The 17,040-nt window shown below is 42.7% G+C and overlaps 1 protein-coding gene across 1 annotated transcript in view; it reads right to left on the bottom strand.

The window, feature by feature from the left end:
* cass4 (Cas scaffold protein family member 4) overlaps window positions 1-17,040 on the bottom strand; it is a 48,571-nt gene that overhangs the window by 10,061 nt on the left and 21,470 nt on the right. Inside the window, 1 exon segment of the mRNA XM_064967383.1 lies at window positions 2,815-2,952. Coding sequence (XP_064823455.1) covers window positions 2,815-2,952 — 138 coding nt within the window.

A 17,040-nucleotide genomic window follows, 5' to 3' on the forward strand; every position in this document is an offset into this window, starting at 1 on the left:
CAATTCATATCACAATTCATATAGCAACTCATATAGTCATATAACAACTCATATCACAACTCATATAGTCATATAACAACTCATATAGTTATATAACAACTCATATAACAACTCATATAACAACTCATATACTCATATAACAACTCATATAACAACTCATATAACAACTCATATCACAACTCATATAGTCATATAACAACTCATATCACAATTCATATCACAATTCATATAGCAACTCATATAACAACTCATATCACAACTCATATACTCATATAGCAACTCATATACTCATATAGCAACTCATATAACAACTCATATCACAATTCATATCACAACTCATATAACAACTCATATACTCATATCACAACTCATATAGTCATATAACAACTCATATACTCATATCACAACTCATATAGTCATATAACAACTCATATACTCATATCACAACTCATATAACAACTCATATAGTCATATAACAACTCATATACTCATATAACAACTCATATGGTCATATAACAACTCATATATTCTCCTGTTTTCTCCCAATACCCAGAGAGAGGGGCGGCAGGTAGCCTAGTGGTTAGAGTGTAGTGGCGGCAGGTATCCTAGTGGTTAGAGTGTAGGGGGGCAGGTAGACTAGTGGTTAGAGTGTAGGGGCGGCAGGTATCCTAGTGGTTAGAGTGTAGAGGAGGCTGGTAGCCTAGTGGTTATAGTGTAGTGGCGGCAGGTATCCTAGTGGTTAGAGTGAAGGGCGGCAGGTAGCCTAGTGGTTAGAGTGTAGAGGAGGCTGGTAGACTAGTGGTTAGAGTGTAGGGGCGGCAGGTAGACTAGTGGTTAGAGTGTAGAAGAGGCAGGTAGCCTAGTGGTTAGAGTGTAGAAGAGGCAGGTAGACTAGTGGTTAGAGTGTAGGGGTGGCAGGTAGCCTAGTGGTTAGAGTGTAGGGGCGGCAGGTAGCCTCGTGGTTAGAGTGTAGGGGGGCAGGTAGCCTAGTGGTTAGAGTGTAGGGACGGCAGGTAGCCTAGTGGTTAGAGTGTAGGGGGGCAGGTAGCCTAGTGGTTAGAGTGTAGGGACGGCAGGTAGTCTAGTGGTTAGAGTGTAGGGGGGGGGGCGGTAGGTAGCCTAGTGGTTAGAGTGTAGGGGCGGCAGGTAGCCTAGTAGTTAGAGTGTTGGACTAGTAACTGAAAGGTTGCTCGATCAAATCCCTTTGTTGACAAGGTACAAATCTGTCGTTCTGCCCCTGAACAGGCAGTTAACCCACTGTTCCCAGGCCGTCATTGAAAATAAGAATTTGTTCTTAACTGACTTGTCTAGTTAAATAAAGGTAAAATAAATAAAAAGAGGCACAGACAGGTCTACATCAGGGGTGTAAATACTTGAGTGTCAATACTTTAAAGTACTACTTAAGTAGTTTTTGGGGGTATCTGTCCACTACTTTACTATTTATATATTTGACAACTTTTACTTCACTACATTCCTTGTGAAAATACCATACTTTTTACTCCACACTTTTTCCCTGACACCCAAAAGTACTCGCTACATTTTGAATGCTTAGCAGGACAGGAAAATGGTACAATTCACGCACTAATCAAGAGAATATCTCTGGTCATCCCTACTGCTTGGTTTGTAAATGATGTCTGAGTGCTGGAGTGTGACCCTGGCTATCTGTAAATAAAAACGTATGGTGCCGTCTGGTGAATATAAGGAATTACAAATGATTGATACTTTTCATACTTCAGTATATTTTAGTAATTACATTTACTTTTGATACTTTAAGTATATTTTAAATCAAATACTTTTGGACTTTTACTCAAGTAAAATATTGCTGGGTGACTTTCACTTGAGTCATTTTCTATCAAGGTATCTTTACTTTTACTCAAATATGACAATTTGGGGGACTCCCGGGTGGCTCAGTGGTCTAAAGCGGAGCCACTAGAGATTCTGGGTTCGAGTCCAGGCTCTGTCGCAGCCGGCCGCGACCGGGAAGCCAATGGGGCGGTGCACAATTGGCCCAGCGTCATCCAAGTTAGGGGAGGGTTTGGTCGGCAGGGATGTCCTTGTCTCATCGCGCACTAGCGACTCCTGTGGCGGGTTGCCAGGTGTACGGTGTTTCCTCCGACACATTGGTGCATTGGGTTGTGTTTCGTGGTAACTGTAACTACCAATTGGATGCCACGAAATTGGGCAGAAAAAAGGGGTAATATAATAAATAAATAAATAAATAAATAAATAAATAAAATAAATATGATAATTGGGTTCTTTTTCCACCACTGGTCCACATCACACCACGACAGACCAGCACTGCTCTGTTCACACACACACACACGCACGCACGCATACACACACTTTGGTCACCACTAAATGCCACCAGGAGACAACAGAGAGCGAATGATATGTGTGTATGTGTTTGTGCCTGTTTGTGTGTACGTGTGTGTGTCTGTTTGTGTGTGTGTGTGTGTCTGTTTGTGTGTGCGTGCGTGCGTGAGTGTATTTGCAGGCTCATAAAGACTAAAGCTGCATGCTGGTCTCCCCATCTGGTAACGAATTTGCCAGCCGGGGATTCAACCTCTAACCCCCTCCCCTAACCCAGACCCTAACCTCTGACTCTCTCCCCTAACCCAGACACCAAACTCTAACCCTCTCCCCTAACCCAGACCCCAACCCTCTCCCCTAACCCAGACCCCAACCCTTTCCCCTAACCCAGACCCCAACCCTCTCCCCTAACCCAGACCCCAACCCTCTCCCCTAACCCAGACCCCTACTTCTAACCCTACACCAGTAGGCTGGCTGATCTGGCTCGGTGATGTGGTAACAGACCTTGTAGGCACGGTCCATGCATTCGTAGGCGGGGCTGGAGGAGTGGGTGTGTCGGGATATGCTGGGGATCTGGTAGAGGTTCCCAGGCCTATCAGAGTCACTGCCTGGTTCAACACTACCAGCACCAGGAACCTTGCCCTGTGGTGGAGAGAAGAGAAGTAAGGAGGGAGAGGAGATGAGACAAGAGGAGGGGAGATGAAGAGTAGATGAGAGGAGGGGAGATGAAGAGTAGATGAGAGGAGGGGAGATGAAGAGGAGGGGAGAGGAGGGGAGATGAAGAGTAGATGAGAGGAGGGGAGATGAAGAGGAGATGAGAGGAGGGGAGATGAAGAGTAGATGAGAGGAGGGGAGATGAAGAGGAGATGAGAGAAGAGGGGAGATGAAGAGGAGAGGCGGGGAGATGAGATGAGAGGAGGGGAGATGAAGAGTAGATGAGACGAGAGGATGGAAGATGAAGAGGAGATGAGACGAGGGGAGGGGAGATGAAGAGGAGACGAGAGGAGGGGAGATGAAGAGTAGATGAGACGAGAGGAGGGAAGATGAAATGAGATGAGGGGAGGGGAGATGAAGAGGAGACGAGAGGAGGGGAGATGAAGAGTAGATGAGACGAGAGAAGATGAAGAGGAGATGAGATGAGGGGAGGGGAGATGAAGAGGAGACGAGAGGAGGGGAGATGAAGAGTAGATGAGACGAGAGGAGGGAAGATGAAGAGGAGATGAGACGAGGGGAGGGGAGATGAAGAGGAGATGAGAGGAGGGGAGATGAAGAGTAGAAGAAGAGGAGATGAAGAGGAGATGGGGACTTAAATAGTTACAAGGGAAATGTATCTTATACTTCCAAAACACACACACAGACACACACTAGGGTTGAATGGCGGGAACCCGGTTACCGAGATTTACCGGCCAAAACCACTCGCTTATCCTGGGATAAATAACTGTGAGAAACTGGCAAATTACTTATATGAACAGTGTGGCGTGAAATGTAACTGTTAAATTTTATGCGGCCTCTGCATGATGAATCATCAACGTTCAGGGTGAGTACAGACAGCCCATCTCAGGGTGAGTACAGACAGCCCATCTCAGGGTGAGTACAGACAGCCCATCTCAGGGTGGGGACAGACAGCCCATCTCAGGGTGGGGACAGACAGCCCATCTCAGGGTGGGGACAGACAGCCCATCTCAGGGTGAGGACAGACAGCCCATCTCAGGGTGAGGACAGACAGCCCATCTCAGGGTGGGGACAGACAGCCCATCTCAGGGTGAGGACAGACAGCCCATCTCGGGGTGGGGACAGACAGCCCATCTCAGGGTGAGGACAGACAGCCCATCTCAGGGTGGGGACAGACAGCCCATCTCAGGGTGGGGACAGACAGCCCATCTCAGGGTGGGGACAGACAGCCCATCTCAGGGTGAGGACAGACAGCCCATCTCAGGGTGAGGACAGACAGCCCCTCTCAGGGTGAGTACAGACAGCCCATCTCAGGGTGAGGACAGACAGCCCATCTCAGGGTGAGGACAGACAGCCCATCTCAGGGTGAGGACAGACAGCCCATCTCAGGGTGGGGACAGACAGCCCATCTCAGGGTGGGGACAGACAGCCCATCTCAGGGTGAGGACAGACAGCCCATCTCAGGGTGGGGACAGACAGCCCATCTCAGGGTGGGGACAGACAGCCCATCTCAGGGTGGGGACAGACAGCCCATCTCAGGGTGGGGACAGACAGCCCATCTCAGGGTGAGGACAGACAGTCCATCTCAGGGTGAGGACAGACAGCCCATCTCAGGGTGAGGACAGACAGCCCATCTCAGGGTGAGGACAGACAGCCCATCTCAGGGTGAGGACAGACAGCCCATCTCAGGGTGAGGACAGACAGCCCATCTCAGGGTGAGGACAGACAGCCCATCTCAGGGTGGGGACAGACAGCCCATCTCAGGGTGAGGACAGACAGCCCATCTCAGGGTGAGGACAGACAGCCCATCTCAGGGTGAGGACAGACAGCCCATCTCAGGGTGAGGACAGACAGCCCATCTCAGGGTGGGGACAGACAGCCCATCTCAGGGTGGGGACAGACAGCCCATCTCAGGGTGGGGACAGACAGCCCATCTCAGGGTGGGGACAGACAGCCCATCTCAGGGTGAGGACAGACAGTCCATCTCAGGGTGAGGACAGACAGCCCATCTCAGGGTGAGGACAGACAGCCCATCTCAGGGTGAGGACAGACAGCCCATCTCAGGGTGAGGACAGACAGCCCATCTCAGGGTGAGGACAGACAGCCCATCTCAGGGTGGGGACAGACAGCCCATCTCAGGGTGAGGACAGACAGCCCATCTCAGGATGAGGACAGACAGCCCATCTCAGTATATAACGCAGTTCACATCATCCCTATCATCCCATCATGGTAACTTTTTAAATGTTTAACGTACAACAGCCGATCACGGCATCGGCAGTCTTTCTCTCTCTCCATCAACTCCATCCAAAATAGATAATCCTGTTCTAGATTGATATTTACTGTAGCCCTAAATATAGATGTCCTAGACTCCTTCTTACAGGTAGTACATTCAATCCAGTATAATCAATCACATGCATTTATTAAGCCCTTCTTACATCAGCTGATGTCTCAAAGTGCTGTACAGAAACTCAGCCTAAAAGCCTAAACAGCAAAGCAATGCAGGTGTAGAAGCACGGTGGCTAGGAAAAACTCCCTAGAAAGGCCAAAACCTAGGAAGAAACCTAGAGAGGAGCCAGGCTATGTGGGGTGACCAGTCCTCTTCTGGCTGTACCGGGTGGAGATTATAACAGAACATGGCCAAGATGTTCAAACGTTCATAGATGACTAGCAGGGTCAAATGAAGGTGGAAAATGACATCTTAATGGCATCGGACCGAGGCTCTGCATCTGTCCTCGTGCTCCTAGACCTTAGTGCTGCTTTTGATACCATCGATCACCACATTCTTTTGGAGAGATTGGAAACCCAAATTGGTCTACACGGACAAGTTCTGGCCTGGTTTAGAGCTTATCTGTCGGAAAGATATCAGTTTGTCTCTGTGAATGGTTTGTCCTCTGACAAATCAACTGTACATTTCGGTGTTCCTCAAGGTTTTAGGACCACTATTGTTTTCACTATATATTTTACCTCTTGGGGATGTTATTCGAAAACATAATGTTAACTTTCACTGCTATGCAGATGACACACAGCTGTACATTTCAATGAAACATGGTGAAGCCCCAAAATTGCCCTCGCTAGAAGCATGTGTTTCAGACATAAGGAAGTGGATGGCTGCAAACTTTCTGCTTTTAAACTCGGACAAAACAGAGATGCTTGTTCTAGGTCCCAAGAAACAAAGAGATCTTCTGTTGAATCTGACAATTAATCTTAATGGTTGTACAGTCGTCTCAAATAAAACTGTGAAGGACCTCGGCGTTACTCTGGACCCTGATCTCTCTTTTGAAGAACATGTCAAGACCATTTCAAGGACAGCTTTTTTCCATCTACGTAACATTGCAAAAATCAGAAACTTTCTGTCCAAAAATGATGCAGAAAAATTAATCCATGCTTTTGTCACTTCTAGGTTAGACTACTGCAATGCTCTACTTTCCGGCTACCCGGATAAAGCACTAAATAAACTTCAGTTAGTGCTAAATACGGCTGCTAGAATCCTGACTAGAACCAAAAAAATTGATCATATTACTCCAGTGCTAGCCTCCCTACACTGGCTTCCTGTCAAAGCAAGGGCTGATTTCAAGGTTTTACTGCTAACCTACAAAGCATTACATGGGCTTGCTCCTACCTATCTCTCTGATTTGGACCTGCCGTACATACCTACACGTACGCTACGGTCACAAGACGCAGGCCTCCTAATTGTCCCTAGAATTTCTAAGCAAACAGCTGGAGGCAGGGATTTCTCCTATAGAGCTCCATTTTTATGGAACGGTCTGCCTACCCATGTCAGAGACGCAAACTCGGTCTCAACCTTTAAGTCCTTACTGAAGACTCATCTCTTCAGTAGGTCATATGATTGAGTGTAGTTTGGCCCAGGAGTGGGAAGGTGAACAGAAAGGCTCTGGAGCAACAAACCGTCCTTGCTGTCTCTGTCTGGCCGGTTCCCCTCTTTCCACTGGGATTCTCTGCCTCTAACCCTATTACAGGGGCTATTCACTGGCTTACTGGGGCTCTCTCATGCCGTCCCTGGAAGGGGTGCGTCACCTGAGTGGGTTGATTCACTGATGTGGTCATCCTGTCTGGGTTGGCGCCCCCCCTTGGGTTGTGCCGTGGCAGAGATCTTTGTGGGCTATACTCAGCCTTGTCTCAGGATGGTAAGTTGGTGGTTGAAGATATCCCTCTAGTGGGGTGGGGTGGGGGCTGTGCTTTGGTAAAGTGGGTGGGTTTATATCCTTCCTGTTTGGCCCTGTCTGGGGGTGTCCTCGGATGGGGCCACAGTGTCTCCTGACCCCTCCTGTCTCAGCCTCCAGTATTTATGCTGCAGTAGTTTATGTGTCGGGGGGCTAGGGTCAGTTTGTTATATCTGGAGTACTTCTCCTGTCCTATTCGGTGTCCTGTGTGAATCTAAGTATGCGTTCTCTAATTCTCTCCTTCTCTCTTTCTTTCTCTCTCTTGGAGGACCTGAGCCCTAGGACCATGCCCCAGGACTACCTGACATGATGACTCCTTGCTGTCCCCAGTCCACCTGACCGAGCTGTTGCTTCAGTTTCAACTGTTCTGCCTTATTATTATTCGACCATACTGGTCATTTATGAACATTTGAACATCTTGGTCATGTTCTGTTATAATCTCCACCCGGCACAGACAGAAGAGGACTGGCCACCCCACATAGCCTGGTTCCTCTCTAGGTTTCTTCCTAGGTTTATTCAGCTGATGTACGAAGGGCTATATAAATAAATTTGATTTGATTTGATGATAATACTCACGGCGGTTGTCGAGGGTGCAACAGGTCAGCACCTTAGGAGTAAATTAAAGTCTGTTGGCTTTTCATAGCTGAGTTCGAGACAGCAGGTGCAGTAGAGAGAGAGAGGAGAGAGAGAGAGATAGTCTGAAACAGTAGGTCAGAGACAGCAGGTGCAGTAGAGAGAGAGAGAGAGAGAGAGAGAGAGAGAGAGAGAGAGAGAGTCTGAAACAGTAGGTCAGAGACAGCAGGTGCAGTAGAGAGAGAGAGAGAGAGAGAGAGAGAGAGTCTGAAACAGTAGGTCAGAGACAGCAGGTGCAGTAGAGAGAGAGAGAGAGAGAGTCTGAAACAGTAGGTCAGAGACAGCAGGTGCAGTAGAGAGAGAGAGAGAGAGAGAGAGAGAGAGAGAGAGAGAGAGAGAGAGAGAGAGAGAGTCTGAAACAGTAGGTCAGAGACAGCAGGTGCAGTAGAGAGAGAGAGCAGCAGGTATCCTTGAATTGAGCTAATTAATGATGGGTTATGGATAATGAGCTTCTAACTTATAACCCCAGTCTCTGGCCCAATACCCCAGTCTCTGGCCCAATACCCCAGTCTCTGGCCCAATACCCCAGTCTCTGGCCCAATACCCCAGCACCTGTGCCCCGCTGGCCTCTCCCATGCAGGAAAAGCTGGACAAGAATCGCTGGCTGAACATACTTTTAGCAATAGACTTTTCAAATAGGGACGCAAGCTCTTGTTTGCTGAATGTGAAACACAGCAGCCAATAGAACTCAGGGGTAGTTTGAAAGAAGAGCGATGGTGGTAGACTATAGCAGTTATTAATTCAGACCCATAACCATTCAGGCACATAACCATTCAGATGGTAGTAGACTATAGCAGTTATTAATTCAGACCCATAACCAATCAGACCCATAACCATTCAGATGTTGGTAGACTATAGCAGTTATTAATTCAGACCCATAACCATTCAGATGGTGGTAGACTGTAGCAGTTATTAATTCAGACCCATAACCATTCAGACCCATAACCATTCAGATGGTGGTAGACTATAGCAGTTATTAATTCAGACCCATAACCATTCAGATGGTGGTAGACTATAGCAGTTATTAATTCAGACCCATAACCATTCAGACCCATAACCATTCAGATGGTAGTAGACTATAGCAGTTATTAATTCAGACCCATAACCATTCAGACCCATAACCATTCAGATGGTGGTAGACTATAGCAGTTATTAATTCAGACCCATAACCATTCAGACCCATAACCATTCAGATGGTGGTAGACTATAGCAGTTATTAATTCAGACCCATAACCATTCAGATGGTGGTAGACTATAGCAGTTATTAATTCAGACCCATAACCATTCAGATGGTGGTAGACTATAGCAGTTATTAATTCAGACCCATAACCATTCAGATGGTGGTAGACTATAGCATTTATTAATTCAGACCCATAACCATTCAGACCCATAACCATTCAGATGGTGGTAGACTATAGCAGTTATTAATTCAGACCCATAACCATTCAGATGGTGGTAGACTATAGCAGTTATTAATTCAGACCCATAACCATTCAGATGGTGGTAGACTATAGCAGTTATTAATTCAGACCCATAACCATTCAGATGGTGGTAGACTATAGCAGTTATTAATTCAGACCCATAACCATTCAGACCCATAACCATTCAGATGGTGGTAGACTATAGCAGTTATTAATTCAGACCCATAACCATTCAGATGGTGGTAGACTATAGCAGTTATTAATTCAGACCCATAACCATTCAGATGGTGGTAGACTATAGCAGTTATTAATTCAGACCCATAACCATTCAGACCCATAACCAGTCAGATGGTGGTAGACTATAGCAGTTATTAATTCAGACCCATAACCATTCAGACCCATAACCATTCAGACCCATAACCATTCAGATGGTGGTAGACTATAGCAGTTATTAATTCAGACCCATAACCATTCAGACCCATAACCATTCAGATGGTGGTAGACTATAGCAGTTATTAATTCAGACCCATAACCATTCAGACCCATAACCATTCAGATGGTGGTAGACTATAGCAGTTATTAACTCAGACCCCTAACCATTCAGATGGTGGTAGACTATAGCAGTTATTAATTCAGACCCATAACCATTCAGATGGTGGTAGACTATAGCAGTTATTAATTCAGACCCATAACCATTCAGACCCATAACCATTCAGATGGTGGTAGACTATAGCAGTTATTAATTCAGACCCATAACCATTCAGATGGTGGTAGACTATAGCAGTTATTAATTCAGACCCATAACCATTCAGATAGTGGTAGACTATAGCAGTTATTAATTCAGACCCATAACCATTCAGACCCATAACCATTCAGATGGTGGTAGACTATAGCAGTTATTAATTCAGACCCATAACCATTCAGATGGTGGTAGACTATAGCAGTTATTAATTCAGACCCATAACCATTCAGACCCATAACCATTCAGATGGTGGTAGACTATAGCAGTTATTCATTCAGACCCATAACCATTCAGATGGTGGTAGACTGTAGCAGTTATTCATTCAGACCCATAACCATTCAGATGGTGGTAGACTGTAGCAGTTATTAATTCAGACCCATAACCATTCAGACCCATAACCAGTCAGATGGTGGTAGACTATAGCAGTTATTAATTCAGACCCAGAACCAGTCAGATGGTGGTAGACTATAGCAGTTATTAATTCAGACCCAGAACCATTCAGATGGTCGTAGACTATAGCAGTTATTAATTCAGACCCAGAACCATTCAGACCCATAACCATTCAGATGGTGGTAGACTATAGCAGTTATTAATTCAGACCCATAACCATTCAGATGGTGGTAGACTATAGCAGTTATTAATTCAGACCCATAACCATTCAGATGGTGGTAGACTATAGCAGTTATTAATTCAGACCCATAACCATTCAGATGGTGGTAGACTATAGCAGTTATTAATTCAGACCCATAACCATTCAGATGGTGGTAGACTATAGCAGTTATTCATTCAGACCCATAACCATTCAGATGGTGGTAGACTGTAGCAGTTATTAATTCAGACCCATAACCATTCAGACCCATAACCAGTCAGATGGTGGTAGACTATAGCAGTTATTAATTCAGACCCATAACCATTCAGATGGTGGTAGACTATAGCAGTTATTCATTCAGACCCATAACCATTCAGATGGTGGTAGACTGTAGCAGTTATTAATTCAGACCCATAACCATTCAGACCCATAACCATTCAGATGGTGGTAGACTATAGCAGTTATTAATTCAGACCCAGAACCAGTCAGATGGTGGTAGACTATAGCAGTTATTAATTCAGACCCAGAACCATTCAGATGGTGGTAGACTATAGCAGTTATTAATTCAGACCCAGAACCATTCAGATGGTGGTAGACTATAGCAGTTATTAATTCAGACCCATAACCATTCAGACCCATAACCATTCAGATGGTGGTAGACTATAGCAGTTATTAATTCAGACCCAGAACCATTCAGATGGTGGTAGACTATAGCAGTTATTAATTCAGATCCAGAACCATTCAATGTTCTTGAAGCAAAGTGAAAGTCTTCTGCATATAATTCTAGTCCTATGTTATTCAAGGATGTCATTAGAATAATGAAGATAAGGACAACAAAATGTACTTCATGTAATTGTTGAAAAGCGAGAAAGGAATGAAGCAACAATAGAGAAAGAGGATGTAGGCTTGTAAACATTAGGGGAGATATTGTGAAAGGTATATATGAGTCAGCCTACTAACTACACAAATAGGCCTTATTAGGCAGGCCAAAACTATCACACAGGATTAAATCACGGGAGAACCAGCGCTCTGAAAGACGTGTGTCACAAAACAAACAATACCTCTCAGTGATGTGGTGCAAAAAACTGAACTAAATAGTGTGTGATGATGACATACAAGTGTGTGAACAGGTGATTAGAATTCAGGTGATTGGGATTTGGAGAGTGTAATACATTACAGTATAATACAATACAGTACAATACAGTATAATACATTACAACATAATACATTACAGCATAATACAATACAGTATAATACATTACAGTATAATACAATACAGTATAATACAATACAGTATAATACAATACAGTATAATACAGTATAATACAATACAGTATAATACAGTATAATACATTACAGTATAATACAGTATAATACATTACAACATAATACATTACAGCATAATACAATACAGTATAATACATTACAGTATAATACAATACAGTATAATACAATACAGTATAATACAATACAGTATAATACAGTATAATACAATACAGTATAATACAGTATAATACATTACAGTATAATACAATACAGTACAATACAGTATAATACAATACAGTATAATACAATACAGTATAATACAATACAGTACAATACAGTATAATACAATACAGTATAATACATTACAGTATAATACATCACAGTATAATACAATACAGTATAATACAGTATAATACAATACAGTATAATACAGTATAATACAATACAGTATAATACATTACAGCATAATACATCACAGTATAATACAATACAGTATAATACAGTATAATACAATACAGTATAATACAGTATAATACAATACAGTATAATACATTACAGTACAATACAGTATAATACAATACAGTACAATACAGTATAATACAATACAGTACAATACAGTATAATACAATACAGTATAATACAATACAGTACAATACAGTATAATACAATACAGTACAATACAGTATAATACAATACAGTACAATACAGTATAATACAGTATAATACATTACAGTATAATACAATACAGTACAATACAGTATAATACAATACAGTATAATACAATACAGTATAATACATTACAGCATAATACATCACAGTATAATACAACACAGTACAATACAGTATAATACAATACAGTATAATACAATACAGTATAATACATTACAGCATAATACATCACAGTATAATACAATACAGTACAATACAGTATAATACAATACAGTATAATACAATACAGTACAATACAGTATAATACAATACAGTACAATACAGTATAATACAATACAGTACAATACAGTATAATACAATACAGTATAATACAATACAGTACAATACAGTATAATACAATACAGTACAATACAGTATAATACATTACAGTATAATACAATACAGTACAATACAGTATAATACAGTATAATACATTACAGTATAATACAATACAGTACAATACAGTATAATACAATACAGTATAATACAATACAGTATAATACATTACAGCATAATACATCACAGTATAATACAATACAGTACAATACAGTATAATACAATACAGTATAATACAATACAGTATAATACATTACAGCATAATACATCACAGTATAATACAATACAGTACAATACAGTATAATACAATACAGTATAATACAATACAGTATAATACATTACAGCATAATACATCACAGTACAATACAGTATAATACATTACAGTATAATACAATACAGTACAATACAGTATAATACAATACAGTACAATACAGTATAATACTATACAGTATAATACAATACAGTACAATACAGTATAATACAATACAGTACAATACAGTATAATACATTACAGTATAATACAATACAGTACAATACAATACAGTATAATACATTACAGTATAATATAATACAGTAATAATAATATAATAATATATATCCCATTTAGCAGACGCTTTTGTCCAAAGCGACTTACAAGTCGGCTGGGGCCACTACTTTTACATATGGGTGGCCCCAGCGGGAATCGAACCCACGACGCTTGGCGTTGCAAGCGCCATGCTCTACCGACTGAGCCACACAGGACCCACACAGTATAATACAATACAGTATAATACATTACAGTATAATATAATACAGTATAATACAGTATAATACATTACAGTATAACATAATACAGTATAATATAATACAGTATAATACAATACAGTATAATACCTTACAGTATAACATAATACAGTATAATACAATACAGCATAATACAATACAGTATAATACATTACAGTATAATATAATACAGTAAGTAATAAAGTTCACACTAAAAAAGATTAGCCTAATGGAGCTAGTTTAATTTATTTACCCAAGAGACCATATAATCTCAGTTACAAAAGAAACGTTCTCTCACTGTCAACTGCGTTTATTTTCAGCAAACTCCAAAAAAAAAACAACTCTTGTGTGAACATAAGATTCAACAACTGAACAAGTTCCACAGACATGTGGAATAATGGAATAATGTGTCCCTGAACAAAGGGGGGGTCAAAATCAAATTAACAGTCAGTATCTGGTGTGGCAACCTGCTGCATTAAGTACTGCATTAAGTACTGCAAGTATTTGCCAGTTCTTGCTGTGAGATGTTACCCCACTCTTCCACCAGGCACCTGCAAGTTCCCGGAAATTTCTGGCGGGAAGGCCCTAGGCCTCACCCTCTGATCCAACAGGTCCTAGACATGCTCAATGGGATTGAGATCCGGGCTCTTCTCTGGCCATGGCAGAACACTGACATTACTGTCTTGCAGGAAATCACTCACAGAACGAGCAGTATGGCTGATGACATTGTCATGCTGAAGGGTCATGTCAGGATGAGCCTGCAGGAAGGGTACCACATGAGGGAGGAGGATGTCTTCTCTGTAACGCACAGCGTTGGGATTACCTGCAATGACAACAAGCTCAGTCCGATGATGCTGTGACACACCGCCCCAAACCTGAACCCTTGACGCTCATTCCTTCATGATAACTGCGAATCCGATTTGGTGTAACTCAGGCAGTTGTTGTTGCCATCCTGTAGGTGTGATGTTCGGATGTACCGATCCTGTGCAGGTGTTACTCGTGGTCTGCCACTGCGAGGACGATCAGCTGTCCGTCCTGTCTCCCTGTAGCGCTGTCTTAGGCGTCTCACAGTACGAACGTTGCCATGTTTTGCTTTGGCCACATCTGCAGTCCTCATGCCTCCTTGCAGCATGCCTAAGACACGTTCACAGAGATGAGCAGGGACCCTGGCCACATCTGCAGTCCTCATGCCTCCTTGCAGCATACCTAAGGCACGTTCACGTAGATGAGCAGGGACCCTGGCCACATCTGCAGTCCTCATGCCTCCTTGCAGCATGCCTAAGGCATGTTCACGTAGATGAGCAGGGACCCTGGGCATCTTTCTTTTGGTGGTTTTCAGAGTCAGTAGATAGACCTCTTTAGTGTCCTAAGTTTTCATAACTGTGACCTTAATTGTCTACCTGTTAGTGTGTTAACGACCGTTCCACAGGTGCATGTTCATTAATTGTTTAAACCCGTAAACCCTACAATGAAGATCTAAAAGTTATTCGAATTTTTACGAATTATCTTTGAAAGACAGGGTCCTGAAAAGGGATGTTTATTTTTGAGTTTTTTCATCTTTGGGCTTTTTCAGTCGTGCGTAATGTGCCTGTATCCTATTGGATTTTTAAATTAAATTTTTAATTTAACCCTTATTTAACCAGGTAGGCCAGTTGAGAACAAGTTCTCGTTTACAACTGCGACCTGACCAAGATAAAGCAAAGCAGGGCGACACAAACAACAACACAGAGTTACACATGGAATAAACAAACGTATAGTCAATAACACAGTAGAAAAAAGTCTATCTACAGTGTGTGCAAATGTAGTTAGATCAGGGAGGTAAGGCAATAAATTTAGCAATTAAACACTGGCGTGATAGATTTGCAGATGATGAATGTGCAAGTAGAGATACTAGGGTGCAAAGGAGCAAAAAAATAAATAACAATATGGGGATGAGGGAGTTGGGTGTGCTATTTACAGATGAGCTATGTACAGGTGCAATGATCTGTGAGCTGCTCTGACAGCTTAAAGCTAGTGAGGGAGATATGGGTCTCAAGCTTCAGTGATTTTTGCAATTAATTCCAGTCATTGGCGGCTACAGCATCAGACCAGTCGCGATGGATTGGCTCTGTGTTGGCAGTAAAAAGGGTTGAGGCCTATTGGCAAAATAGGTATTGTAGCCCAAGTAATTGGCTGATGGACCTCTTCAGCTAGTCAGGTGATGGGCCTAGCTCGAGGCTAGTTCCAGGCTAACTGGTGCTTGCTTTGGGACAGAGACGTTAGCCAGGAGTAGCCGCTCAGATAGCAGCTAGCTAGCTGTGATGATCCAGGTGAAGAGGTTTAGAGCTTGCGGTAGGAATCCGAAGATGTGGAGATTTGGTGGAGAAAAAGCAGTCCAGTATGCTCTGGGTTGAATTGCGCTCTGCAGACTGGCAGGAGTTGACCAGGATAAGGTTAGCTGATGACCACTAGCAGTGGCAAGCTAACTACTAGCTACTAGCTAGTAGCTAGTTAGCGGGCTAGCTTCAGTTGGGGGTTCTGTTTCTAAAGTATAGAACATAGCAGATCAGTACCACATTGGGTGAGGTGGGTTGCAGAAGGGTATGTTGAAATTAAGGTTATAAATATAAAAAATATATACGAAATATATATGAAGAAAAAAAGATATATACACGGGACAAGACAAGACAAAGACATCTGAACTGCTACGCCATTTTGGATTAGCACCTGCCATACAGACCACCCCAGACCTCGGCTCAGACCCAGGTATGACTGTGTGGGATAACGGCACAATAATTTGGGCTGTTTTGGTAAAGTGTTCATTAATAGCTCTCACTGCTCTGATAGTATCACTGCTCTGATAGTATCACTGCTCTGGATAGTATCACTGCTCTGGATAGTATCACTGCTCTGGATAGTATCTATACTCTGGATAGTATCACTACTCTGGATAGTATCACTACTCTGGATAGTATCACTGCTCTGGATAGTATCACTGCTCTGGATAGTATCACTGCTCTAATAGTATCACTACTCTGGATATTATCACTGCTAGTGTCGCTACTCTGGATAGTATCACTGCTCTAATAGTATCACTACTCTGGATATTATCACTGCTAGTGTCACTACTCTGGATAGTATCACTGCTCTGGATAGTATCACTGCTCTGGATAGTATCACTGCTCTAATAGTATCACTACTCTGGATATTATCACTGCAAGTGTCGCTACTCTGGATTGTATCACTGCTCTGACTAGTATCACTACTCTGGATAGTATCACTGCTAGTGTCACTACTCTGGATAGTATCACTGCTCTGGATAGTATCACTGCAACAGATAGTATCACTACTCTGGATAGTATCACTACTCTGGATAGTATCAGTACTAGTATCACTACTCTGGATAGTATCACTGCTCTGGATAGTATCACTACTCTGGAT

The sequence above is a fragment of the Oncorhynchus masou genome, chromosome 6, assembly GCF_036934945.1.
Source record: "Oncorhynchus masou masou isolate Uvic2021 chromosome 6, UVic_Omas_1.1, whole genome shotgun sequence".
Classification (NCBI taxonomy): Eukaryota; Metazoa; Chordata; class Actinopteri; order Salmoniformes; family Salmonidae; genus Oncorhynchus; species Oncorhynchus masou.